Raw genomic sequence first — 27,445 nt, 5'->3', positions numbered from 1 at the left:
CCGTTTCGATCCCTAACATCACTGAAGAGACATATATTGTCGAAATCTAGATCTGGTGTACTAAAGAAATATTGACAACGAATGTTTGTGGCACAACATCGTAGCCACAAGTTAACAATTTTTTTTTCTGTGACGTATAATTTTTTTATTAATTAGATCCATGTTGTTACATCTTGTGATCAATTTTATTTGGCAATCGTCAATGGCAGTCAGCAGGGTTAAAGAACATCAGTTGTTCGACCTATTAGTCAAATGCGTTTTGTTTAGATATACTTTTTCACTTTTTTGGTCTTTTGGAAAATGTTGTTTGTGCTGTTTTTATACCCTTCTACAACGAAATTTGTTTGACATGCACACGTATAAAAATTGCGGTTTTTATCCAACGCAATCATAGGTTTGAACGTAGTTTTCAATTTAGACTCGTTTATATTTTTTGTTTGGGCATGTATCATATTTTCCCTCCGGTTTATATGATCCGTTCATCCTATATTGTCTCTTAAAATTCAAGAGTCAATCTTAAATTGAGAGTAAATTATATGGCCTTCCAAATACCGTTTCGATCCCTAACATCACTGAAGAGACATATATTGTCGAAATCTAGATCTGGTGTACTAAAGAAATATTGACAACGAATATTTGTGGCACTACATCGTAGCCACAAGTTAACAATTTTTTTTTTCTGTGACGTATAAATTTTTTATTAATTAGATCCATGTTGTTACATCTTGTGATCAATTTTATTTGGCAATCGTCAATGGCAGTCAGCAGGGTTAAAGAACATCAGTTGTTCGACCTATTAGTCAAATGCGTTTTGTTTAGATATACTTTTTCACTTTTTTTGGTCTTTTGGAAAATGTTGTTTGTGCTGTTTTTAGACCCTTCTACAACGAAATTTGTTTGACATGCACACGTATAAAAATTGCGGTTTTTATCCAACGCAATCATAGGTTTGAACGTAGTTTTCAATTTAGACTCGTTTATATTTTTTGTTTGGGCATGTATCATATTTTCCCTCCGGTTTATATGATCCGTTCATCCTATATTGTCTCTTAAAATTCAAGAGTCAATCTTAAATTGAGAGTAAATTATATGGCCTTCCAAATACCGTTTCGATCCCTAACATCACTGAAGAGACATATATTGTCGAAATCTAGATCTGGTGTACTAAAGAAATATTGACAACGAATGTTTGTGGCACAACATCGTAGCCACAAGTTAACATTTTTTTTTTCTGTGACGTATTAAATTTATATTAATTAGATCCATGTTGTTACATCTTGTGATCAATTTTATTTGGCAATCGTCAATGGCAGTCAGCAGGGTTAAAGAACATCAGTTGTTCGACCTGTTAGTCAAATGCGTTTTGTTTAGATATACTTTTTCACTTTTTTTGGTCTTTTGGAAAATGTTGTTTGTGCTGTTTTTATACCCTTCTACAACGAAATTTGTTTGACATGCACACGTATAAAAATTGCGGTTTTTATCCAACGCAATCATAGGTTTGAACATATGACTCGTATATATATATATATATATGTATCGTCAGATCATATGTTTTCATACGGCATATGAATTCGTACTATGCATGCTTATAATGGCAAGTATGACGTCACATACAATAAAAAAACATAAATATTGGATTCCAATAGAAATTTAGAACAGAAAGTCCTTTATCATTTGGCAAAATAAAAATTAAAAAAAACCAATCAAACGAATGGATAACAACTATGAATGTATTCATTAAAGGACGGAAACTCGTGAGACAAGTGTTCATGTAGTTATACAGTTATAATTACAGCAGTAGTTGTATATCTTTTATATCGAAATGTATCCATACCATTACTAAACAAAATATATGATCCAGATTAACACTTAATTGTAAGCTTTGTTTTAGGCTGGAGAAGAGAGCTGTGAGCTGTGGCACATATAGAAAATCTTGCTCGTTTCGTAAGTGCTGTTCTGGTTATACCTGTTCGTATGGAAGATGTCGTTCCAGTTACGGGAAGTGAGTTTTTGTCGTTCCAGTACCGGAAAATGAACTTAACCATCTTATAGTTCAAGGATCTACGCACCTTATTGATAATAATTCCAGAACTAAATGTTTATGCAGTACAAATAAAAGTGTTTCTTTGTGCTTTAATGTTTGATTCATTTTCCTTTTAAAAAAGAGACACACGATACAAACTAAAATAATTGTACTTTTTAGTCGAAAACTAAATTACATGGTCAAATCAAAACAAGAAAAAAAAAACATTAGACAAACAATAGTATATAAAGCACAATAGAAAAACTTAAAACTGAGCAACACACTTACATACCCTACAAAATATGAAAGGTAGTCATAGATGCTTCAAAACGGTAAGCAGATCCTATAAAATGCATTGATTTATAGTAATTAGGCAGAACACAAAAGCGTATAGGTTATTAACTCCTCTACAACCCTAAGTCATCACAAAAAAACCATCAGTAAACTAACTTTAACTGTTGCATACTCTCCCACTTCGATTGTCATATCCAGGAACTTTATAATTTAGTTGTTTAATGTCTGATAAATATTTGTTTAATTTTAAAATGTCTACCTAGAGGAGCTTGAATGGTAAGGAGCTTGACATAGTGAATACACACCTGTCTATTGTTGACAACTAACGTTTCCTATAGACTTTCCTGGAATAGTATGTCGTTAACGTGTTTGTTTAAAGTCAGTAATATGACAGTTGCTTTTCATTCTTTATATGTATTTGGGCTTTTCATTTCGCCATTTGATATGGGACTTTTCGTTTTAAATTTCATTTGAGTTGAGTATTTTTGTTATTTGCTTTTTATGTAGATCTCATATCTCATTTTATTGATATAACACACAGTTAAATTCGACTGTACTGTTTATAGAGCACTCTATGAAAATATAACCACACTTTCCGTGTTTATGTGTATTTCAGCACATTCATAAAATTACATTTCTTGTCATACGATTAAAAAAACAATTCTGATATTCCATAAATTAAATGCTATCATATACATGTATACTACACATGTTTTTAAATCTATACAATTCATAGGTACATGTAGTCACATATAACTTACACCTAGTTTCTTTAAGCATGCCTTTTATCTAATATACAGCGAACAAAAAAATATATAAAAAGGGTGTATTTACAGAAAAATAACCATTTGGTATTCATACATGTCATAGTTCAATATGATATGAAAGTATGTGTTTGAATATGTTAGATGGGTTAAGTTAGAGAAAAATGTATCAGTAGTCAGTACTTTTTGTATTGACAAAAATTGTCATTGATATGGTTATATTTATAAATTTACTGTTTATAAATTTTTGAATTTTTTGAAAAACTAAGGCTTCTCTGCCTCAGACATCGATTACCTTAGCTGTATTTGGCAAAACTTTAAGGAATTTTGGTCCTCAATGCTCTTCAACTTCGTACTTTTTAACTTTTGGAGATTCGAGCGTCACCGATGAGTCTTTTGTAGACGAAACGCGCGTCTGGCGTAAATACTAAATTTAGTGCTGATATCTATGATGAGTTTATTTACATAAGTATTGGACAGTCAGAGCTATTAATTTTGAAAACAAACAAAGCATCTATTTCCTTTTTAAAAATGTCTATGGGATTATAACGATGAGCGCTTACTTTTTTTATATTTATAAACTATCTAAATCTGTTATATATGAAGTGCAAAAATCTAAGCAATTAAAACAAATCGGGAAACTTGAAAAGTCAACGTTTAATTATTTAGACATTTTTTAACTGTTTAAATGGGATATTCCCATATATATTTAATCAGCGACTGTAAGGTGAAAACTCTAAAGTAGGTCTGACGTTTTTCATAACTTGTATCCATAGTTTAACAAGGTAAATGTGATATACAAAACGAGAAGAGGACATTCAACCAAATGTAATTTCAAGTCAGAAATATACAAGATAAATTATCTAGGAAAAGGCCTGATTTTGTGATATTTCAATGATTTGTGATAAAAAAAACTAAAGGTATACATAATATGATGTGTTTACATTTTCTGTAAAACGTCGAAAATAACTTACTAAACTACATCCAGAATCAATCCTTTGGTTTTATTAGAACAGACTTTTCAGCCTTGATGCTGCACTGGTTTCATTGTTCTTATCATGCGCAGCTATTTCTTGAAAAGCACGTCTAGCAGTGTGTATATCACCTAATAACTGGTAAGCTATGCCACACATAATGACAGTATTCAACGAATCAGGATATGAAACAAAAGAACAACTTTCTAAAATTGTCCTATTAACCAGCTCGAGTTGTTTTAAGGACTCTCTGCTCGATATAATGTCATGTAGATGGTAGCAACACAAGAAGCGGAGGAAATGTACATAAGGTAACGGGTGAAAAATAGTACAGTCGCGTGAAACATCTTCTTGTAATTCTTTTGGAGCTATTGCGGATTTATGGTCAATTTCAAAGCACCGAGTTGTCAATAATCTTAAAATTGTAGGAAGTGATTCTTTATTCATCAGTTTCACAACATGCTGTTTGATATTATCTGGAAGGTAGCAGCTATTAATCAAAACTCTAAGATAGATTGTGTCATCTGTGAATTTCCCCGTTGTATATGTTAATACAGTTAATGTGGCTAAGTAATTTCCAGCAACATAGAAGAAAGAAGCTAACATCAACAGTCCAGTTATTGCATCTGAATGTAAACCGATTAGTAAATGACTAAGATCATTTTTGTAAATTAAGTAACGGTGTTTGTTTGTTGAACTGTATGATTGGTGTGTTGTTGTGGGAACAACTTTAAATGCGGCTGATATTTGTAAAGCGAATAACCCCTTCGATATCCGAGTTGGCAAGTGGTGAAGACATTTATACAACAGTCTTGAAAAACGTCCAACTTTACCAGAATTAAGAATATGAATATATGTTGGCATAAAATTTTGTGAACATCCGATGTTTTTGCTTAATAATGATTCAGTGATTTCGTTGCACTGGTTTTGATAATCTTGTAGGGTTTCAGAAAATGCAAAACTATTAATACCTTGTCCATATAAATTCTTGAGTATGGTGATCAAAATTTGTTGGTTATAAGAATTGAATCGTAATAGGAACAAATTGTAATCAGGAATAAAATAGTGTGGCAATATTGAGTATCTTACACAGTAGAGCAGTCTTTGTAGACATGCCTTAAAACATGGTACCAAATTATCTGGTCGCCATGCGCATGGGTCTGTTTCTTCTAAAATCCAAAACATTAGTGTTTTTAAGAAATACGAACACAATAAACCTTTCAAATCCTCATGTTTCTCAATTACTTCCTTCAGTAAAATTTTCAACAAAGCATAACATAGTAATTGGGTATGGCTAAAGGAAAATACAAGAAATTTTTCCGCAACTGAAAATGAAATTCGCCATTGAATGTTTTCGTGTATTGATCCTTTGTAGCCTATTGGAACAAATAACACACCACAAGATATTATTTTGGAAATGAGATCAGGTGAAGGCCAAGTTGCACGAGGTCTACTAACCCATGGTTTTGCTTGGCATATCAATGTGTCGCATTTAAGGCAAAATGCAACATCTTGTTGATCAAATTCATCTGATATACACGGTCCATGAATTTTTGAGGGCCTATATGCATTTGACAAATAAGATAGCTTATAAAGTTCACTTGAGAATGCATATCCCCTATGATTTATATCTAACATATTTAGAAATGAAACAGAAACGGTGATAAGTGTTTGATTTTTATGATAGGTTAGAAGATATAATTGTGTAAAACAAGGTGGTGTGTCCTCAGTATACATCATGAACGGTAGTCCCCTGCCTTTAATTACAACCTCTTCTTCCGATTCATACACCTGAGCGCAACGATCAATTATCATCAGATCTAAATCACTGCCGTTTAAATTGAGTCCTTCACCTTTACTTCCACTAGTTATAAATGTATCATTTCGTCCAATGTCACGAATAACGAAAGCCAGTCTCCTTATTCTCACGTCTTCCTCAGATCCGATCCTCTGGCAAAGATATTTGTAAAAATTCAACGAGTCGCATGTTTCAATAGATCTTCTAGTCATTTTTGTATATGTTAATCTACAAAAAATACATTGCCTAATTACTACATTAGATTTCGTTTTATATTGCCTAAAATAAAACAAGTATTTGTTGAGGTTTTATGATGGGGGAATATTATTGGCATTATATCAACATTACAGACGATCAAAGGTTCTGCATCTCAAGTCTTTGAGTGGAGCATTTTGTACTTAATACTTCATAGAGAAAATAAAACAAATTTTAAACACGCTAATAAATTTTATAAAACTGTTTGTTATATTTCATATATGTTTTATAATTAAAAAGAAAAATATTACAAATATCACATGTTTATAGTTAATCTTAAAAGTAAGGTATGTTTCATAATTTTTGCTTTAAAAGTTCATATTTGCAAAGACACTTGAAAGATTTAAGATAATATTTTGATTTTCACGAAAATTAAGCCCAACCCATGACATATATTTTATTTTCCTCGGAGTTCAGTATTTTTTTTATTTTACTTTATACTTAAAATTTTCTTAAACTTATTCCCCTTTGAATGTTTTCTGAAGGTTTATATGATCCGTTCATCCTATATTGTCTCTTAAAATTCAAGAGTCAATCTTAAATTGAGAGTAAATTATATGGCCTTCCAAATACCGTTTCGATCCCTAACATCACTGAAGAGACATATATTGTCGAAATCTAGATCTGGTGTTCTAACGAAATATTGACAACGAATGTTTGTGGCACAACATCGTAGCCACAAGTTAACAATTTTTTTCTTTCTGTGACGTATTAAATTTATATTAATTAGATCCATGTTGTTACATCTTGAGATCAATTTTATTTGGCAATCGTCAATGGCAGTCAGCAGGGTTAAAGAACAGCAGTTGTTCGACCTGTTAGTCAAATGCGTTTTGTTTAGATATACTTTTTCACTTTTTTTGGTCTTTTGGAAAATGTTGTTTGTGCTGTTTTTATACCCTTCTACAACGAAATTTGTTTGACATGCACACGTATAAAAATTGCGGTTTTTATCCAACGCAATCATAGGTTTGAACATATGACTCGTATATATATATATATATATGTATCGTCAGATCATATGTTTTCATACGGCATATGAATTCGTACTATGCATGCTTATAATGGCAAGTATGACGTCACATACAATAAAAAAACATAAATATTGGATTCCAATAGAAATTTAGAACAGAAAGTCCTTTATCATTTGGCAAAATAAAAATTAAAAAAAAACAATCAAACGAATGGATAACAACTATGAATGTATTCATTAAAGGACGGAAACTCGTGAGACAAGTGTTCATGTAGTTATACAGTTACAATTACAGCAGTAGTTGTATATCTTTTATATCGAAATGTATCCATACCATTACTAAACAAAATATATGATCCAGATTAACACTTAATTGTAAGCTTTGTTTTAGGCTGGAGAAGAGAGCTGTGAGCTGTGGCACATATAGAAAATCTTGCTCGTTTCGTAAGTGCTGTTCTGGTTATACCTGTTCGTATGGAAGATGTCGTTCCAGTTACGGGAAGTGAGTTTTTGTCGTTCCAGTAACGAAAAATGAACTTAACCATCTTATATTTCAAGGATCTACGCACCTTATTGATTATAATTCCAGAACTAAATGTTTATGCAGTACAAATAAAAGTGTTTCTTTGTGCTTTAATGTTTGATTCATTTTCCTTTTAAAAAAGAGACACACGATACAAACTAAAATAATTGTACTTTTTAGTCGAAAACTAAATTACATGGTCAAATCAAAACAAGAAAAAAAAACATTAGACAAACAATAGTATATAAAGCACAATAGAAAAACTTAAAACTGAGCAACACACTTACATACCCTACAAAATATGAAAGGTAGTCATAGATGCTTCAAAACGGTAAGCAGATCCTATAAAATGCATTGATTTATAGTAATTAGGCAGAACACAAAAGCGTATAGGTTATTAACTCCTCTACAACCCTAAGTCATCACAAAAAAACCATCAGTAAACTAACTTTAACTGTTGCATACTCTCCCACTTCGATTGTCATATCCAGGAATTTTATAATTTAGTTGTTTAATGTCTGATAAATATTTGTTTAATTTTAAAATGTCTACCTAGAGGAGCTTGAATGGTAAGGAGCTTGACATAGTGAATACACACCTGTCTATTGTTGACAACTAACGTTTCCTATAGACTTTCCTGGAATAGTATGTCGTTAACGTGTTTGTTTAAAGTCAGTAATATGACAGTTGCTTTTCATTCTTTATATGTATTTGGGCTTTTCATTTCGCCATTTGATATGGGACTTTTCGTTTTAAATTTCATTTGAGTTGAGTATTTTTGTTATTTGCTTTTTATGTAGATCTCATATCTCATTTTATTGATATAACACACAGTTAAATTCGACTGTACTGTTTATAGAGCACTCTATGAAAATATAACCACACTTTCCGTGTCTATGTGTATTTCAGCACATTCATAAAATTACATTTCTTGTCATACGATTAAAAAAACAATTCTGATATTCCATAATGCTATCATATACATGTATACTACACATGTTTTTAAATCTATACAATTCATAGGTACATGTAGTCACATATAACTTACACCTAGTTTCTTTAAGCATGCCTTTTATCTAATATACAGCGAACAAAAAAATATATAAAAAGGGTGTATTTACAGAAAAGTAACCATTTGGTATTCATACATGTCATAGTTCAATATGATATGAAAGTATGTGTTTGAATATGTTAGATGGGTTAAGTTAGAGAAAAATGTATCAGTAGTCAGTACTTTTTGTGTTGACAAAAATTGTCATTGATATGGTTATATTTATAAATTTACTGTTTATAAATTTTTGAATTTTTTGAAAAACTAAGGCTTCTCTGCCTCAGACATCGATTACCTTAGCTGTATTTGGCAAAACTTTAAGGAATTTTGGTCCTCAATGCTCTTCAACTTCGTACTTTTTAACTTTTGGAGATTTGAGCGTCACCGATGAGTCTTTTGTAGACGAAACGCGCGTCTGGCGTAAATACTAAATTTAGTGCTGATATCTATGATGAGTTTATTTACATAAGTATTGGACAGTCAGAGCTATTAATTTTGAAAACAAACAAAGCATCTATTTTCTTTTTAAAAATGTCTATGGGATTATAACGATGAGCGCTTACTTTTTTTATATTTATAAACTATCTAAATCTGTTATATATGAAGTGCAAAAATCTAAGCAATTAAAACAAATCGGGAAACTTGAAAAGTCAACGTTTAATTATTTAGACATTTTTTAACTGTTTAAATGGGATATTCCCATATATATTTAATCAGCGACTGTAAGGTGAAAACTCTAAAGTAGGTCTGACGTTTTTCATAACTTGTATCCATAGTTTAACAAGGTAAATGTGATATACAAAACGAGAAGAGGACATTCAACCAAATGTAATTTCAAGTCAGAAATATACAAGATAAATTATCTAGGAAAAGGCCTGATTTTGTGATATTTCAATGATTTGTGATAAAAAAAACTAAAAGTATACATAATATGATGTGTTTACATTTTCTGTAAAACGTCGAAAATAACTTACTAAACTACATCCAGAATCAATCCTTTGGTTTTATTAGAACAGACTTTTCAGCCTTGATGCTGCACTGGTTTCATTGTTCTTATCATGCGCAGCTATTTCTTGAAAAGCACGTCTAGCAGTGTGTATATCACCTAATAACTGGTAAGCTATGCCACACATAATGACAGTATTCAACGAATCAGGATATGAAACAAAAGAACAACTTTCTAAAATTGTCCTATTAACCAGCTCGAGTTGTTTTAAGGACTCTCTGCTCGATATAATGTCATGTAGATGGTAGCAACACAAGAAGCGGAGGAAATGTACATAAGGTAACGGGTGAAAAATAGTACAGTCGCGTGAAACATCTTCTTGTAATTCTTTTGGAGCTATTGCGGATTTATGGTCAATTTCAAAGCACCGAGTTGTCAATAATCTTAAAATTGTAGGAAGTGATTCTTTATTCATCAGTTTCACAACATGCTGTTTGATATTATCTGGAAGGTAGCAGCTATTAATCAAAACTCTAAGATAGATTGTGTCATCTGTGAATTTCCCCGTTGTATATGTTAATACAGTTAATGTGGCTAAGTAATTTCCAGCAACATAGAAGAAAGAAGCTAACATCAACAGTCCAGTTATTGCATCTGAATGTAAACCGATTAGTAAATGACTAAGATCATTTTTGTAAATTAAGTAACGGTGTTTGTTTGTTGAACTGTATGATTGGTGTGTTGTTGTGGGAACAACTTTAAATGCGGCTGATATTTGTAAAGCGAATAACCCCTTCGATATCCGAGTTGGCAAGTGGTGAAGACATTTATACAACAGTCTTGAAAAACGTCCAACTTTACCAGAATTAAGAATATGAATATATGTTGGCATAAAATTTTGTGAACATCCGATGTTTTTGCTTAATAATGATTCAGTGATTTCGTTGCACTGGTTTTGATAATCTTGTAGGGTTTCAGAAAATGCAAAACTATTAATACCTTGTCCATATAAATTCTTGAGTATGGTGATCAAAATTTGTTGGTTATAAGAATTGAATCGTAATAGGAACAAATTGTATTCAGGAATAAAATAGTGTGGCAATATTGAGTATCTTACACAGTAGAGCAGTCTTTGTAGACATGCCTTAAAACATGGTACCAAATTATCTGGTCGCCATGCGCATGGGTCTGTTTCTTCTAAAATCCAAAACATTAGTGTTTTTAAGAAATACGAACACAATAAACCTTTCAAATCCTCATGTTTCTCAATTACTTCCTTCAGTAAAATTTTCAACAAAGCATAACATAGTAATTGGGTATGGCTAAAGGAAAATACAAGAAATTTTTCCGCAACTGAAAATGAAATTCGCCATTGAATGTTTTCGTGTATTGATCCTTTGTAGCCTATTGGAACAAATAACACACCACAAGATATTATTTTGGAAATGAGATCAGGTGAAGGCCAAGTTGCACGAGGTCTACTAACCCATGGTTTTGCTTGGCATATCCATGTGTCGCATTTAAGGCAAAATGCAACATCTGGTTGATCAAATTCATCTGATATACACGGTCCATGAATTTTTGAGGGCCTATATGCATTTGACAAATAAGATAGCTTATAAAGTTCACTTGAGAATGCATATCCCCTATGATTTATATCTAACATATTTAGAAATGAAACAGAAACGGTGATAAGTGTTTGATTTTTATGATAGGTTAGAAGATATAATTGTGTAAAACAAGGTGGTGTGTCCTCAGTATACATCATGAACGGTAGTCCCCTGCCTTTAATTACAACCTCTTCTTCCGATTCATACACCTGAGCGCAACGATCAATTATCATCAGATCTAAATCACTGCCGTTTAAATTGAGTCCTTCACCTTTACTTCCACTAGTTATAAATGTATCATTTCGTCCAATGTCACGAATAACGAAAGCCAGTCTCCTTATTCTCACGTCTTCCTCAGATCCGATCCTCTGGCAAAGATATTTGTAAAAATTCAACGAGTCGCATGTTTCAATAGATCTTCTAGTCATTTTTGTATATGTTAATCTACAAAAAATACATTGCCTAATTACTACATTAGATTTCGTTTTATATTGCCTAAAATAAAACAAGTATTTGTTGAGGTTTTATGATGGGGGAATATTATTGGCATTATATCAACATTACAGACGATCAAAGGTTCTGCATCTCAAGTCTTTGAGTGGAGCATTTTGTACTTAATACTTCATAGAGAAAATAAAACAAATTTTAAACACGCTAATAAATTTTATAAAACTGTTTGTTATATTTCATATATGTTTTATAATTAAAAAGAAAAATATTACAAATATCACATGTTTATAGTTAATCTTAAAAGTAAGGTATGTTTCATAATTTTTGCTTTAAAAGTTCATATTTGCAAAGACACTTGAAAGATTTAAGATAATATTTTGATTTTCACGAAAATTAAGCCCAACCCATGACATATATTTTATTTTCCTCGGAGTTCAGTATTTTTTTTATTTTACTTTATACTTAAAATTTTCTTAAACTTATTCCCCTTTGAATGTTTTCTGAAGGTGAATTTTCATTTTACCTGAATAATCTTTTACTATTTCACTAGACATAATATGTTTTATCAAACTATTAAGCAGGTTTTTTTGACAATTTGAAAGCTATATTAATATATGAGGCACATCAATATGGTTAACTGATGTTCAAATCTAGTATATGTTTGCTCGTTAAACAAAGGATGGTAGACCTGGAGTATGGGAGACAACCCCAAAAGTATTGGAAGTCATTTGTGTGTTTTATCCTTAGGCTAGGTGTACTTGAAACAGTGATCAAAAATTAATGTTGTTTAAAGTTTCTTTTTAGAAATAGAAATGTATCAATCTAGAAAAGGACATCTACTGCTGCTTATGTTAAATTTATTTAAAGTTAGTTACTTTGGGTAAATTTCGGTAGAATATTTAGAAAACTTTGATGATTTAACGAAAAATATATCATCCAGATAATGGTAGGTATAGTAAAATGTATCACCCAAATGATGCGTCTGTACTGAGTTTGGTCATAAACCGAAATGTAATGCTTTAGTATTAATGAATGGGTGTTTTTATAATGGTCCTGTTATATGTTCAAGGTCTGTAATAAAGGTCGAGGAAGTCTGTAATGGCTCGAGACAACGCCGAGGGCCATTATAGACATCCGATGCCATTATTACTGACCGAGGACATATAAAAGAGCCATTATAAAAACACCCATTTCTTAATACATTTATTAACCAACTGAAAAAAGTGTATGTGTGGCTACCAACTTGATGTACTCTCTCACTCTTTTAATGACAGTTTAGTTTGAAATAAAATAATTTGTACTTCATCATGATAAAGCTTTAAATATACCGAATATCCAAGATATAAAGTTGAAAGAAGTTATTTGTTGAAAAAACAGGATGAGCAGTGATCCCTTCATATGGTTCTTTATAACACTTTAATGTTTGTTGCTGGTTACTTAATTAAACAAAATACAAAAAGGTATTATACTCTTTACAACTTAATTTTATTAACTTGATTAAAAACCCTAACTGGGCTTAATACAGACAAACTGGGCATTAATACATGGCCATTACAGAAAAACAGGGCCATTACAAAAAAAAAAATTTTAACTTTCAACAGACCATTTAATTAAATATCAAAACTATTTCTTGATACGATTGGAAGTGTAGGTTGCGCTTTGTGAATACAGCTATTTCTCAAACCACGCATCTTTTAGGGAGATATATAACATTCATAGATATGTTAATTTGTTCCCATTTATGATCTCTGTGTTTCATCCCATTGAGACATCACTTGGGAATGTAACCAGTATAGAAAAACATGGTAGCTCATGATTTCTATATTATTAGAAGGTCCAAAAAGAAAGGTTAGGGAAGTATAGAGTATAGAGTAAGGGAGTAGGTCCGGTTAGGGCTGATTTTGGCCTCAAATTTCAAGTTCAACTGACGAAAGATTTTAGACATGTTTAAACACTTAAGTTTCTATTTCAGTTGATCAATAAGTTTATGTGATAGATATTAACTGATTTACTCATTAAAAATGCCCCGATTCTAGCTTAAATATGAAAAATCTATCAAATATGCCCAAAAATGTCACTTTTCGGATGGTTTTTGTCAAAAATGAAAGTGGCCGCATCCTTGTTCATTCACAACCTTTATATATGTTATGTATTATCATAAAATACAACTTACATTTCAATATTAAGAATGAACACGAATGTGGCTACTTTCATTTAAGATAGAAACCGTCTAAAATTTAACTAAAATACTAAACTTTGAAGATTTCAGTATTTTAGCATGACTTAATGATGCTGGTATCCGATATATGTGCATTGTATTGTCAAAAATAGCCCATATTTATGTAGCAGAAGCATTTTACTTTCCAATGAATAACTAAAATTTTAAATCTTAACAATTTTGTTAAACGGCTACATTTTGGGGCCAAAAAGGGGGCCTACTGAACCTACTCCTTTAGTATAAGTTTAAACTCTGAGAAGTTCAGGACATAGCAATATTGAAAATATGCCGCACAGCCCTATATTTTGACCTCTGAATAAAATAGTAGTGCATATAAACTTTCCGTTCTGGTAAATTATTTTTCACTAATCTTCAAAGTAAAAGTGTCACATCTTAAGACGCAAAGGGAAATTTTGTTGTCTATAATTGCAACCTTTAGTGTAGAAAGTTTAACAAATCATAGCTGTCAACACAATTAAAAGGATCGTTAAAAGCGCGTATTTTATTTTACATGTTTTAAAAATAAAAGTTTTTTTTAAAACTCAAAAAAACATTAATGACTTTATAGATTTTTTTTTTTTACAAATGTTAATAAAAAGTTCTTTCATAGTAGAAGGGGAGGTAGTAAGAGGAACTGATAGCTTAGTATAAGAATACTTACTAGATACAGAGATGAATCGGAATTTAAATCAAATTTTTCTTTTGGTAAACAGTACATAGAAAAGACATTCAAATTTTCAGAAGAGCCTTTAAGCTTGGTAGTGGCAGTGATGTACTAGCTGGACTGTTATACTCAACTGCTTCCTAGATTCCTCAGCCACCTTTTCCTCGTAATTTGCTGTGTTGCATTTCAGACTTCATTCTATAAAACAAATACATGTGCAAAAATGCGTATAAACAATCAATAAGAAATGAATCCACATGTATGTTGCTGAACGACTTCACTACTCCCTTATCTTTGTTTTAGAATTGATTAAATCATGTTAATGTAAATACTAAAATTTCAATCCAAAATCAATGTTTTATTGAAGTTTTATTGAAGTATTTGTTAAAATCTACTAGTATATGCTTGTAACTATCAAAAACATTTACTTAGTTTGAATTGAAAATTTCAATATAATATGTTCTTTTATTTTTCAATCTTTTTTTCATTTATGAAGAATTCCTAATAAAAGATTTTTATTGTATTTCTCCATCTAAAAATAAATCAAAACGTTTCAAATACACTTAAACTCCCTTAAACATCAAATATATGCAAGTTTGATGTACACTCAGAATAGTATCCATCAAAGATTACACAAATAATCATGATAATGAAAAAAAGCTGATTTATTGATTGTATCTTAAATGTCAAGTGACAAATATTTCATGAATAATATTTTCGTACTGCCGAGACGGTCGACTTAGATCAAACTATAAAACAGAGTGCATGACACACACTGAATTCGTTAATACACATCTAATTTGAGCCAAAACAATGAAAAGGGGTTGGGGCATAAAATGTACTGTAAAAGAAAAGTTATATAGTGATTACTTTTAGTCTATGATTCTGGTAAATATTTGTTGTTGTTAGAAAAAACTTGTTTTTCTATTCAAATAAATGTTGAGTTGCACATTGTAAATTCAGTTGTTTTTCAAACCACGCCTCTTTTGTGGAGAAATATTTCTGGTTTTGCTCTTATTGAGATTGTGACACTGTGATGACTGCTGTAACCCTATTTTGACAATTTGACATTTTATGTCTGTCTTGTTTACGCATCGTTGTAAATATAATGGAATTTGATGCGAGTGTCATACAAGTGAGAAGTTTAGCGTTATAAAGCCAGGTTCAATCCACCGTTTTCTACATTTGAAAATGCCTGTACCAAGTCAGGAATATGACATTTGTTTTCCATTCGTTTAATGCGTTTTATCATTTAATTTTGCCATTTGATTAGGGACTTTCCGTTTTGAGTTTGATCGGAGTTCTGTATTTTTGTGATTTTACTTTTTTTTTATAATATTCATAAATATTTTATTATGTTAACGTACTGGTTCCAAAATATGATATTTGTGTTTTATCTCTAACAGACATTATTTGGAAAGTTACCAGTGTATATATACATCATAAGCAACCACCTTGAATTATGAGGAAGACTCAAAGTGAAGAGAGTGGAAGTACAGAAAAGTAGTATAATTTTAAACTCGCAGAGTTTGAGGCAAATACATGTTGAAAATTGCCGCACCTCCTTATAGTTTGACCTTTAGAAATTAAAAGTGCATAGGCCATTTTCTTTTATGAAGTTTCATGTGACTGTTATTAGTGCAAATATTTTACATTAGAACGAAAGTTGAAATAATCATCTTTATACGTTGAACGTTTTGTGATAGTTATATGAAATACAATAAAAACATCGTAAAACATATCGATCTTAATATCGAATAAAATCTATGAATGAGATCGTCCATGATATATACAACATTTTAAAAGTGTATTATCAATTTAAACTACACATAAAGATGTGTAACTAAGGCAAATATATTGCACTAGAACGAAAGTTGAAATAACTACCTTTATAAGTTGAATGTTTTAATAATAGTTATATAGAATGAAACATCGCAAACCTTTCTTTCAAGAAATCGATTAAAATCTAAAAAATACCTTTAATTTGAAATGTTCATTCAGGTTTGTTTACCAGGAAGGTTAATTCACGTGGCAGTTATTATTAATTAAAGACATGTGACTGATTAAATCAACTTATAACTGCCGGGAGTTTTCAAATTCATTTTTCATAAGTACAACAGTACGATTAATGCGGTGATCGACCCATCGAACACATACTTATATATCATATCATTCAAAAGAGGAAACCTTGTACTAGAACACTATGATTGTCGTAAGAACCTTACATGATTACATATTTTCGGGTAAAATTTCGGTAGAATATTTAAAAAAACTTAGATTATTTAACGAAAGATATATCATCCAGATAATAGTAGTCATGGTAGTGCATATAAACTTTCCGTTCTGGGAAATTCTTTTTCATTTAACTTCAAAAAAAAGTGTCACAATTTTAGCCGCAAAGGGAGATCCTACGGGAAATTGTATTGTCTATATTTACAGAATTGCAACCTGTAGTAAGAGTAGAAAGTTAAACAAAGTATAGGTTTCATTTTTTCTTTTCCTAATCTCTACAAAATATGCAAACGATACCATTTTTCCTTTGCCAATATTTATTTTATAAATAAAAGTTAATCATGCATACGTTTAATGGTCTCTGATATCGTTATTGTCTTCAACAAATCATGAATCTGTTTATTAAGCTAGAATAATAGTATGTAACAATAAAAACATGCTTCATTTTAAATTTGTAAATTTTAGACGAATTTTGATAAGAACCATGAAGTTTGCTGTTTGTTTAGTTGCCTGCGTGATGTTTCTCTTTGTTGAAGGTAAGAAATCATAACATTTATAAGAGAACGGAGAAAGAAATCAAAGAGATTTTTATACACATAAGTGAAAAACAAACCGTAAATTTTCTCGTTTGAATTGTTTAACATTGTCATGTCGGTGCCTTTTATAGCTGACTATGCGGTATGGGCTTTGCTCATTGTTGAAGGCCGTACTGTGACCTTAAATTTTCAATTTCTGTGTCACTTGTGGTCTCTTGTGGAGAGTGGTCTCATTAGCAATTATACCACATCTTCTTTTCATATTAACAATACAATGCCAAAGAAACAAAAAAAAGACAAATTTACAACCATAGTATACAACTGTGAACAGAAATCTGACGAATCAGCAACACAAACCCAACAAAAAGCAGGTGCTCTTGAAGGGATAAATAGATCTTTCACAAATTTGGCACCCATCGTATTGCATATGTATGCAGGATAATCCCTAAAGTAAGATGACAGTAATTTACCAAGTTTAAGAATAAAGTAAAATACCAAAAACAACGAACTCCACGGAAAAGTAAAAAGAGAAACCCCTTTATCAAATGACAAAATGATAAGCTCAAACACATCAAACGAATGGAAATCATTTGTCATATTCTTGACTTTTTACAGGCATGTCCTCATATCAAAAAGGATGATTGAAGGTGGTACCTAACACTACAGGGAGATAACTCTGTAAAATCAGCAAAACGTTTTAATGACATTGTGTTCATAAGGGAGTATTAAGCTTCTCAATGATCAAAATAAGTGTTTGTCTAACTGCTATATAATCAGTGTAATTTTTCTGAATAAACGGTTGGTTTAAATTTTTTGAAATTTTTATATTTTTGTCAAAGGGTCAAAGTAAAGACTTTGTCAAAGTTTAAAGAAAATTAAACGAGCCAAATTAATTTGAGTTAAAGTGTTAGGTACCACCTTAAAATTGGTTTCATTTTTTTAGAATTAGCTAAACATCTCCATTGTATGACAGTCGCATATTAATTTCATTATATTGACAATCTTTTGTGAGCAAATCAAACAGATATAATAGAGAAAATTGTCAAAATTTTGGGTACTTTTTGTTATTATCTTAATCACTCAAAAAGTCAAATATATTTTTCAACAAAAAATACAAAATGACATATAGACTTTATAGAAAAAGTAAATAAACAAAATTGAAAGCAAACAAAAAATACAAAAACAACACATTGGCAGGATGATTAATATACAGTCATACCAAAAAGCATATTACCAAGGAAATAAACAGTACTGTTATACAATATACACAGACAAAAAAAACCACAATAATAGGTAATTGGGATAAAGATAAACAACGGCAGGATGTACGACCATTTCTTCAAAAGCCCTGATGCATCAGTTGTGAAGGTGATATGGCAAACTTAGAAAAAAATGTGAAACGATAAGGCAAAGATAACATTTAGTTAGAGACATACATGTCTTTAATGTTTGTTAACAATTTGGAATGCTCCTATACTGTGACTTCGAGCATCTATAAAGAGACATGTATTGTCAAAATTGACATATGTTGTAGTAATTTGTGTTTCGTGTTATGTTATTGGTTATTGTATTACTCATTTTGATAGAACACAAGTACAAAAGCAGTGTACATTTTCGAAATAAGTGTAAGGCAAGCTAGCTTATGGTTATCAATTAAAGGAAGTAGTAGTCTATTACTTTGTTCTTCTTAACAGATATTCAATGAACATTTTGAACAATTACTTTTATTTTTTTGTTCTCTAAAACCTTTTTAGTAAATATGGCAAATGGTGAAATGCTAGAAAACCATGAATTTCAAACAAAAGTAAGTTGAGCTAAAATGTTATCAACCTATCAACTAACAACGAATTTTAAAAGAGTTAAACAAATATTTCATAGACAATTAGATATATTGTTGAAAGATTGACAATTCCTGCTCCATAAAAGCCATCATCATGTTGTTCAAGAAAACTTAAAATATGTAACAATTTCTCAAGTCACGATATCACAAAAAAGAGGCAATATGTAATTGATATCTCATAAATCTATACACAATATTCAACGATAATGGGAAGAGTCGAGAGGGTATTTAGTATAATCTGCCTCCTATTCATGCTGATATCACTTTTGATGCACACCTATAATCAAAATGTGGAGAGAGAAAGAGCTTGTATTCGCAATCAAAAACTTGAATATTCGTCAGACAAATACTTGGAACTATGCATTTATATATTTTCAAATACCTTTATACACACAAAGTAATAACATCTCAAAAAGAAATACCCTAAACATGATTTAAAAGATGCTGTTACTTCGACAAGACTTATCTGAATACGAATGTCAGGATTTAATGTGATATGAGGCAGACACGACTTAATATACGTATTGTCAGATCATATGTTTTTATACGTCATATGAATTCGTACTATACATGCTTTTACAATAGAAATTGTGACGTCACAAACAATAAAATCACAAAACTACTTAAGTTTTGTGGTTTTTAAATTCGATATTATCTTTGACTTATTCAACGCAATCCAGGCTTTCAGAGTGATAACCTTTTTAAATGTTCTATAAAAGTTGCTTTACCAATCTGATCACCAGTAGAATGTAGGTTCTATTACGTTTAGAAATGTTCTTCTAATATATTTGACCTAAATATAAGTATCGTCAGATCATATGTTTTCATACGGCATATGAATTCGTACCATGCATGCTTATAATGGCAATTGTGACGTCACAAACAATAAAATCACAAAAATATTGGATTTAAATGGAAATTTAAAACCGAAAATCATTAATCAATTGGCAAATTCAAAAGCTAAAACAAATCAAACGAATGGATAAAAACTATGAAAGTATTTATAAAAGGGCGGAAACTCATGAGACGGGTGTTTATGCAGTTATAAAGTTATCATTAAAGCAGTAGTTGTATATCTTTTATATCGAAATGTATCCATACCATTAATAAGCAAAATGTATGATCCAGATTTACACTTAATTGTAAGCTTAGTTTTAGGCTTGAGAAGAGAGCTGTGAGCTGTGGTACATATAGAAAATCTTGCTCGTTTCGTAAGTGCTGTTCTGGTTATACCTGTTCGTATGGAAGATGTCGTTCCAGTTACGGGAAGTGAGCTTTTGTCGTTCCGGTTACGGGAAAGTGAACTTGACCATCTTATATTTCAAGGATCTACGCACCTAATTGATAATAATTACAGAACTAAATTTTCATGCATCAATGTTTGATTTATTTTCCTTTTAAAAAAAGAGACACACGCTACAAACAAAAATAATTATACTTTCTAGTCGAAAAGTAACTTACATTGTCAAAGCAAAACCAGAAAAAAACAACCATTAGACGAACAATAGTATATAAAACACAACAGAAAAACTTAAAACCGAGCAACACATGTACATACCCATCCTCGCTAGCCAAGGGTTACGATCACTTTCCGCTCTCTGAAGATGGTACATACCCTACCAAATATGAAATGTGGTTATAGATGCTCCGAAAGGGTAAGAAAAATGTATTGATTAGTTATATCTAGTGATTATGCATAACAAAAAAGCTGATTGGTTATTGATTGACTCTTTAACAACCCTTAGGCATCACAACATAAATAACCATCAGTAAACTAACCTATAATGTTGCTTACTTTCCATGGGCTTTCAATAAAAGTATAAAAACATGTATCGAAACAAGTATCTGACATGTGAGTATTCAAAAATCCATTAAAAGCATCAATTCATAGAAAGACACAAGTCATTCAAGAAAATGTTCTTCATTTGGCATATACAGCATGTGTATATTATTTGTTCCAAGTCTGAATAATGTATGTTTAATTTTAAAAGGTCCAAGTATAGGACCTTGAACGGCAAGAAGCTTGACATTGTTTATAGTCTACTGTTGACGGCTTTCGTTCCCTCTTGACTTTTCCTGAGTTTATTTTCAACCGCTGGGTCGATGCCGCTAGGTAGAGTTTTAATTCCCTGATGGTATCACCAGCCAAGTAGTCAGCACTTCTACGCTAATATGAATTATTATTGATATGGTCATATTTATAAATTAACTGTTTACAACACTTTTGAATTTTTTAAATACTAAGGTTTTTTATTCCTCAGAAATATATAACCTTAGCAGTATTTTGCAAACCTTTTAGGAATTGTGGTCCTCAATAGTCTTCAACTTCGTACTTTTTCTGGCTTTTTTTTTTTTTTTTTTTTTTAACTTTTTTGGATTCGAGCGTCACTGCGTAAATACAAAATGTAATCCTGGTATCTTTGATGAGTTCATTTACAACCGCTAGGTAGAGGCCACTGCAGGTGGTGTTTTAATTTCCCGAGTTATCACCAGCCCAGCAGTCAGCACTTTTGTGCTGACATGAATTATCATTGATAAGGTCTTATTTATAAATTAACTGTTTACCTAACTTTTGATTTTTTACATTCTAAGGCTTTTCTATCTCAGGAATATATAACCTTAGCTGTATTTCGTAAAACTTTTAGGAATTTTGGTCCTCAATTGTCTTCAACTTCGTACTTTATTTGGCTTTTATTTGCAGACGAAACGCGAGTCTGGTGTAAATACAAAATCTAATCCGGGTAAATTTGATGAGTTTATTTCCTGGATTGTTATGTCGTGGTATTGTTATGTGGGCATAATTTTGTGTCAGAATATCCGGTCATCCAACACATGTAGCTACTGATGTAAAATAAGGGGATTTATAAATGATAGTTATATATTCTTAGCTATTCAATTTTGCTTTAATTTTGAGTTCCGAACCACCATGCAAGCATTTTCTATTTCAGTTAACGAGCACGTCACTTTAAGATTTTCTTTAACTTCATAATTGTAATTAAATACTTTTGTCATGACTCGATAAAGATTAATTCTAGTAACTACATGTAGATGGACATAAATAATTTATCGTTCGAATTTTTTTTTTTTAAATGTGATTTCGGGGCCTTTCATATTTTTATAGCGCACTATTTTGGTTTTGTTTTGCTAATTTTTGAAAACCGTACAAGTGATCTATAATTGTTTACTTCTATGTCATTTGATCACTGGAGGAAAATGGTCGTATTGGCAATCATACCACATCTTCTTAATTTATAAATATATAAAGTCAAAACTGATTTTCAATCATCTTACTTGCGATTCTGAGACTTTTTAATATTCTGTTAAAAAATGTAATACAGAGAGTCGTTAAAAATGTAAAAATCAAATTTTAAAAAACAAAAAAAAATGATTACGATCTTCAATTCATGTTCTTTGGATTTCATATTTTGAATACAGATAAGGAAGAACATTACATTTTGTGTATGGAATTATCTTAAATTTTGTATTCCCATACTTTGAGTAAATATTAGAAAACAATTTTTGGATCGATTTAGTTCGTGAACCTCAAGTTTAATTGAGAACCCATAAAAAATTACGAAATAACCGAGAAAATATTTTTATGGATCCTTATTATAAAGTTTTTTGAAATTTTGAAATGAAGTTGACCTGCATCCTTTTTTTACAAAAATATTCGTTAAATTTTATAGATCACCATCCATTCAGATAGGCATGCGGGCAACTTGTAACCTTTGCATTGTTTTGATAAATGATTCAGCCTGCTTTGGTACAAATGAGGTTTTCTTACTGTTGAACTCTTCCGAAAAACCGTCGTTTAAATATTCCTATTCACATCAGTAATTTATGTACAGCGAATAAAAAATTGTATTGAATGGTTTTGAAATGTATTAATTTTACATTTTTTTTCCTAAAAAAGTATTTACAGAAAATAACAATGTGGTTTTCATAGTTAAATATGTTCTTGATTTTCTTTAAATACTTTAGATAAATTGCGTTATATATTGTATTACAAAAATCAATCTCACATAATATTCGAATGAAAGAGGAAATATTTAAGTTTTTAAATGAATAATGCAAAAAATATATATTAAACTGTTTTAGAATACAATAAATCTAGTCTGAAATATCAATTTTGAAAACAAAACAAAGAATTTGCTACAATATAAATGATTGTAACGACTAACGACATTACGTCTTATTCATATACAAGTCAACAAAAGAAACGATACACGACTTTATTTCAAATTAAAGATGACGTTTTCCGTTTATAGAACCAATATTGAAGGTAGTAATACTAAAATGAACATGGAAATAAAAAAATCCGTTTTAAAAATATTTTTTTCCTTTCATGACCATGATGACGTCATTTGGCGTAATTAAACAAATTTGACAAAATTTCCATAGTACAAAGATTTTAAAAACAGAAGATCCAAGTAATGATGCCAACCTCTCATTTAAAGGTAAAGACAATAATCAATGTTTGCCATTAATTATTTTCTAAAAATCATAGTTTCTTCGTTTATTTGTAAAGCAAAGTTCGGTCCAACAAGAAATCGTTTAAACATGTTAAAATGTATACATTATCAATTGATCGTTAAACATGTTAAAATGTATACATTATCAATTGATATACCATTGACAGTATGTTAAAAATTCAATTAAAAAAAACAGTAACAATCTTAAAATTTATCCGAAAGGTTCCAAATTTACAGTGTGTTATTTTCATCTCTAAAGCATTGATTTTAGACTAAAGGATTTTTTTTTAATGCATTTTTTGAGATTTCAAAAAACACCTTTTTTTCTATCAGAAATAAAAAAAAACAATATTTCAAACCATTAGTTACAACATGAACAAAACTTGATTAGCATATTGAATATTTTCAAATAAATTTGAAAATTCCTCTAGTACTTAGAAAACTGTGTGTCGATTTTTTATCAAACTTTCCCTAAATAATTTGCACCCTATGATTGTTTACACGGAATTTAGTGACTTGCCGACAGGTTTGGATTTTCATTATCATATGTGCATTCATTGCAAATGCATGCTATTTAAAAAAGTGTACCTCATTTTGTTTTGTATTTAATACTTTTTGATAAATTTTATTCCAAAGTCGGGTATCGTTTCTTTTGTTGACTAGTATATATAACTTTTTAAATATGCCATAGTGCAAATTTTAAGTAGTTTAAAAAAAAACGTAAAACTTATAAAGACAACGTTTAATTCTTTGCAAATTTCTTTTTTAATTGTTAATATGGACATATTCTATATATGTGTTCAGTTAATACAAGGTGCAAACCCTTAAAAAGGTATAATGTATTTAAAACCTTAATTTACAGTTTTACAAGGATAAGGTGAAACATACTATAAAAAATGTAATTGTACGTCAGAGATATAAGTAATGTCTCAGAAAAACGTTTAACACACGAAGCAAATAGTTTATTCCCTATCATTTCGAAAATTAATGGAAAGCGCAATTTGCATACTGTACAATCATGGGTAATATTTAACCCCGTCCGTACAGTTATCATGTGTCCTTGCTAATATTTTGTCACTGGATTTCCCATTGACAAGTTAGAAAAAAATACTTCCATCAATACATTCGTTTTACGAATAAATACCATTCATACATACTATTATTGTTTTGAGTCACCGTTCTTCGTCTAATAAATCAATTTACAAGCGTAATTGTAAAACCAATCTGTTTTCATTCTCTACTTAGTTTTTAAATACAAGTATAACAACTAAAATTTTAACAAAAGACCATTATAATGAATGTAAAATATAATTGTAGAACATGTAAAAGACAAACATCTCTCAATTCACAACAAAATAAAAGTCATTTATTTATACATAGGATTTAAATTTATGAATGAAATCTACCATTAATATGATCACAAATTTGCATTGTTCAAGCGTCAAACAATAACAAATAAACAAATAATCAGGCATTATTTCTATGATTGGTGATAAAGGTAATCATCATCTGCTCTGTTTATATATTTCATAAAAACGTCGACAAAATAGTTACAAAGTTCCATTCAGAATACATTATGTGGTGTGATCAGAACAGATTGTACAGCCTTGATGCTGCACTTGTTTCATTATTCTTATCACGTTCAGCAGTTTCTAGAAAAGCATAGCTAGCAGAGTGCATATCACCCAATAACTGATGAGCTATGCCACACATAATGACTGTATTTAAGGAATCAGGACGTGATATAAAGTTGCCACCATCTGAAAGTATCCATTGAACATTTTGAAGTTGTTGTAAAGACTGTCTGCACGATAATATGTCATGTAGATGGTAGCAACATAGGAAGCTAAGGAAATGTGCAAATGGTAAAGGATGAAAAATGGTACAGTTGTTTGCAACATCTTGTTGTAGTTCTTGTGGAACTATTGCGGAGTTTTGGTCAACTTGAAAGGAACGAGTTGTTAATAATTTTAAAATCATAAAAAGCGTTTCTTTATTTATCAGATTTACAACATATTGTTGAATATGATAAAGTGGAGCATGATTGAAAATTCTTAGATAAATTGTCTCGTCTGTGTATTTCTGCAATGTATATGTTATTACAGTTAATGATGCCAAGTAATGTTTGTTAACGTAGAAGAAAGAAGCTAACATCAGTAACCCTGACACTGCATCTGACTTCAAACCGATCATTAAATGAGTAAGATCATGTTTGTACATAAAGTAACTCTGTTTGTTTGATGAGCTATATTGATATTTTGTTGTTTCGGGAATAGCTGTGCATGCGGCTGATATTTGTAATGCGAAAAACCCTTTGGATAACTTAGTTCGAGAATGGTGTAGAAAATCATACAGCAGTCTAGAAAAGCTAATACCTCTACCACAATTAAGAATATGACTATATGTTGGCATAAAATGTTTTGAAAATCTGTTGTATTCGCTATTCATTGAGTCAGTGTTTTTGTTGCATTGGTAATCTTTTATGGTTTGCGAAAATGAAAAACAATTTATTCCTTGACCATATAAATGATTGAGAAGGTTGGTCAATGTTTCTCTATTAGAAGTATTGAATCGTAAAAGAAATAGATTATTATCAGAAATAAAATAATGCGACAATGTTGAGTATCTTACACAATAGAGTAATCTTTGTAGACAGGCCATAAAACATCGTATCAAATTATCTGGTGTCCATAAATATGGGTCTGTTTCTTCTAAAATCCAAAACATAAGTGTTTTTAAGAAATACGAGCACAACAACCCTTTCAAATCCTCATGTTTATCTATTATTTCTTTGAGCATGATTTTCAACATAGCATAACACAAAAATTGTGTATGGCTAAAGGAAAATATAAGAATTTTCTCCGCTACAGAAAATGAAATTCGCCATTCTATGTTTTCATTTATGGATCCTTTGCAGCCAATTGGAACAAATAACACACCACAAGATACTATTTGCGAAATAAGTTCAGGCGAAGGCCATGTTGTTCGAGGCCTAATTACCCATGGCTGTGCTTGGATTATCCATGTGTCGCATTTAAGACAATATGCAAAATCATGTTGCCCTTGTCCATCTGATATACACGGACCATGAATTTGTGAAGACCATGATGCATCAAAATTTGACAAATGCCATATCTTATATTGTTCACTTGAGAATGCATATCCCGTATGATTTATATCTAACATATTTAGAAGTGAAACAGAAACACTGACAAGTGTTTGATTTTGATGATAGGTTAGAAGATATAAGTGTGTAAAACAAGGTGGTGTGTCCTTAGTATACATCATGAACGGTAGTCCTCTGCCTTCAATTACAACTTCTTCTTCTGATTCATATACTTGAGCGCAACGATCAATGAACATTAAATCTAAATCACTGCCGTTTAAATTGAGTCCTTCACCTTTACTTCCACTAGTTATTAATGTATCATTGTGTCCAATGTCACGAATAACAAAAGCCAGTCTCCTTATTTTCACGTCTTCTTCAGTTCCAATCTTCTGGCATAGATATTTGTAAAATTTCAACGATTGAATCGCTGATATGGACGTTCCTACCATTTTGACTATGTCAATCTACAAAAACAAAATATAAAAGACATCATTGAATATAAATTTCAAAAGTAAATAATTGTCAACGTATTACAAATACCGCTCTATTAAAAAAGAGTAAATATTTTTTTGTGAGGGCATTAAGTTTGGTGTTTGCTTCACATAGATTTTGAGGTATAGGAGATTGACACTGATTAGTGTTGGCATTGGTCATGTGTGGGGGTTTTTTTTTTAGCCAAAGAATCATAAAATATGACAAATAGTATCTAA

General features: G+C 30.8%; 4 protein-coding genes across 5 annotated transcripts; 1 reads left to right on the top strand and 3 right to left on the bottom strand.

The window, feature by feature from the left end:
- Positions 1-4,091: 4,091 nt before the first annotated feature.
- LOC134701678 (uncharacterized) lies at positions 4,092-6,068 on the bottom strand. The gene has a single exon (XM_063562812.1). It carries the CDS (start codon positions 6,066-6,068, stop codon positions 4,092-4,094), a length of 1,977 nt encoding a protein of 658 aa, XP_063418882.1.
- A 3,592-nt stretch (positions 6,069-9,660) lies between these two features.
- Positions 9,661-16,596, bottom strand: LOC134701600 (uncharacterized). 2 transcript variants are annotated; one of them, XM_063562741.1, is made up of 3 exons: positions 16,524-16,596; positions 14,544-14,744; positions 9,661-11,658 (listed from the first exon to the last, which is right to left on the bottom strand). In XM_063562741.1, exon 3 carries the CDS (start codon positions 11,640-11,642, stop codon positions 9,666-9,668), a length of 1,977 nt encoding a protein of 658 aa, XP_063418811.1. In that variant the 5' UTR covers positions 11,643-11,658; positions 14,544-14,744; positions 16,524-16,596; the 3' UTR covers positions 9,661-9,665. The 2 variants fall into 2 exon arrangements, with proteins under 2 accessions (XP_063418811.1, XP_063418812.1); XM_063562742.1 differs by having other exon boundaries at positions 14,681-14,744.
- Positions 16,597-17,262: 666 nt separating this feature from the next.
- On the top strand, positions 17,263-20,507 carry LOC134701644 (uncharacterized). Its single transcript, XM_063562778.1, has 3 exons — positions 17,263-17,314; positions 19,069-19,118; positions 20,302-20,507. The coding sequence occupies exons 1-3, from the start codon at positions 17,263-17,265 to the stop codon at positions 20,425-20,427; spliced, it is 228 nt and encodes a 75-aa protein (XP_063418848.1). The 3' UTR covers positions 20,428-20,507.
- A 4,706-nt stretch (positions 20,508-25,213) lies between these two features.
- On the bottom strand, positions 25,214-27,184 carry LOC134701677 (uncharacterized). Its single transcript, XM_063562811.1, has one exon. It carries the CDS (start codon positions 27,182-27,184, stop codon positions 25,214-25,216), a length of 1,971 nt encoding a protein of 656 aa, XP_063418881.1.
- Positions 27,185-27,445: the final 261 nt, after the last annotated feature.

The sequence above is a fragment of the Mytilus trossulus genome, unplaced genomic scaffold (assembly GCF_036588685.1).
Source record: "Mytilus trossulus isolate FHL-02 unplaced genomic scaffold, PNRI_Mtr1.1.1.hap1 h1tg000247l__unscaffolded, whole genome shotgun sequence".
Taxonomy (NCBI): domain Eukaryota; kingdom Metazoa; phylum Mollusca; class Bivalvia; order Mytilida; family Mytilidae; genus Mytilus; species Mytilus trossulus.
This window is presented reverse-complemented; position numbering and strand designations above follow the sequence as displayed.

Bases quoted from the DNA above. Each gene is read 5' to 3' on its own strand.
- LOC134701678 (XM_063562812.1), bottom strand. From the start codon at position 6,068: ATGACTAGAAGATCTATTGAAACATGCGACTCGTTGAATTTTTACAAA.
- LOC134701600 (XM_063562741.1), bottom strand. From the start codon at position 11,642: ATGACTAGAAGATCTATTGAAACATGCGACTCGTTGAATTTTTACAAA.
- LOC134701644 (XM_063562778.1), top strand. From the start codon at position 17,263: ATGAAGTTTGCTGTTTGTTTAGTTGCCTGCGTGATGTTTCTCTTTGTT. The intron at 17,315-19,068 runs GTAAGAAATCAT...AAACCTTTTTAG, and splicing joins GATGTTTCTCTTTGTTGAAG to TAAATATGGCAAATGGTGAA. The intron at 19,119-20,301 runs GTAAGTTGAGCT...CTTAATTGTAAG, and splicing joins ACCATGAATTTCAAACAAAA to CTTAGTTTTAGGCTTGAGAA.
- LOC134701677 (XM_063562811.1), bottom strand. From the start codon at position 27,184: ATGGTAGGAACGTCCATATCAGCGATTCAATCGTTGAAATTTTACAAA.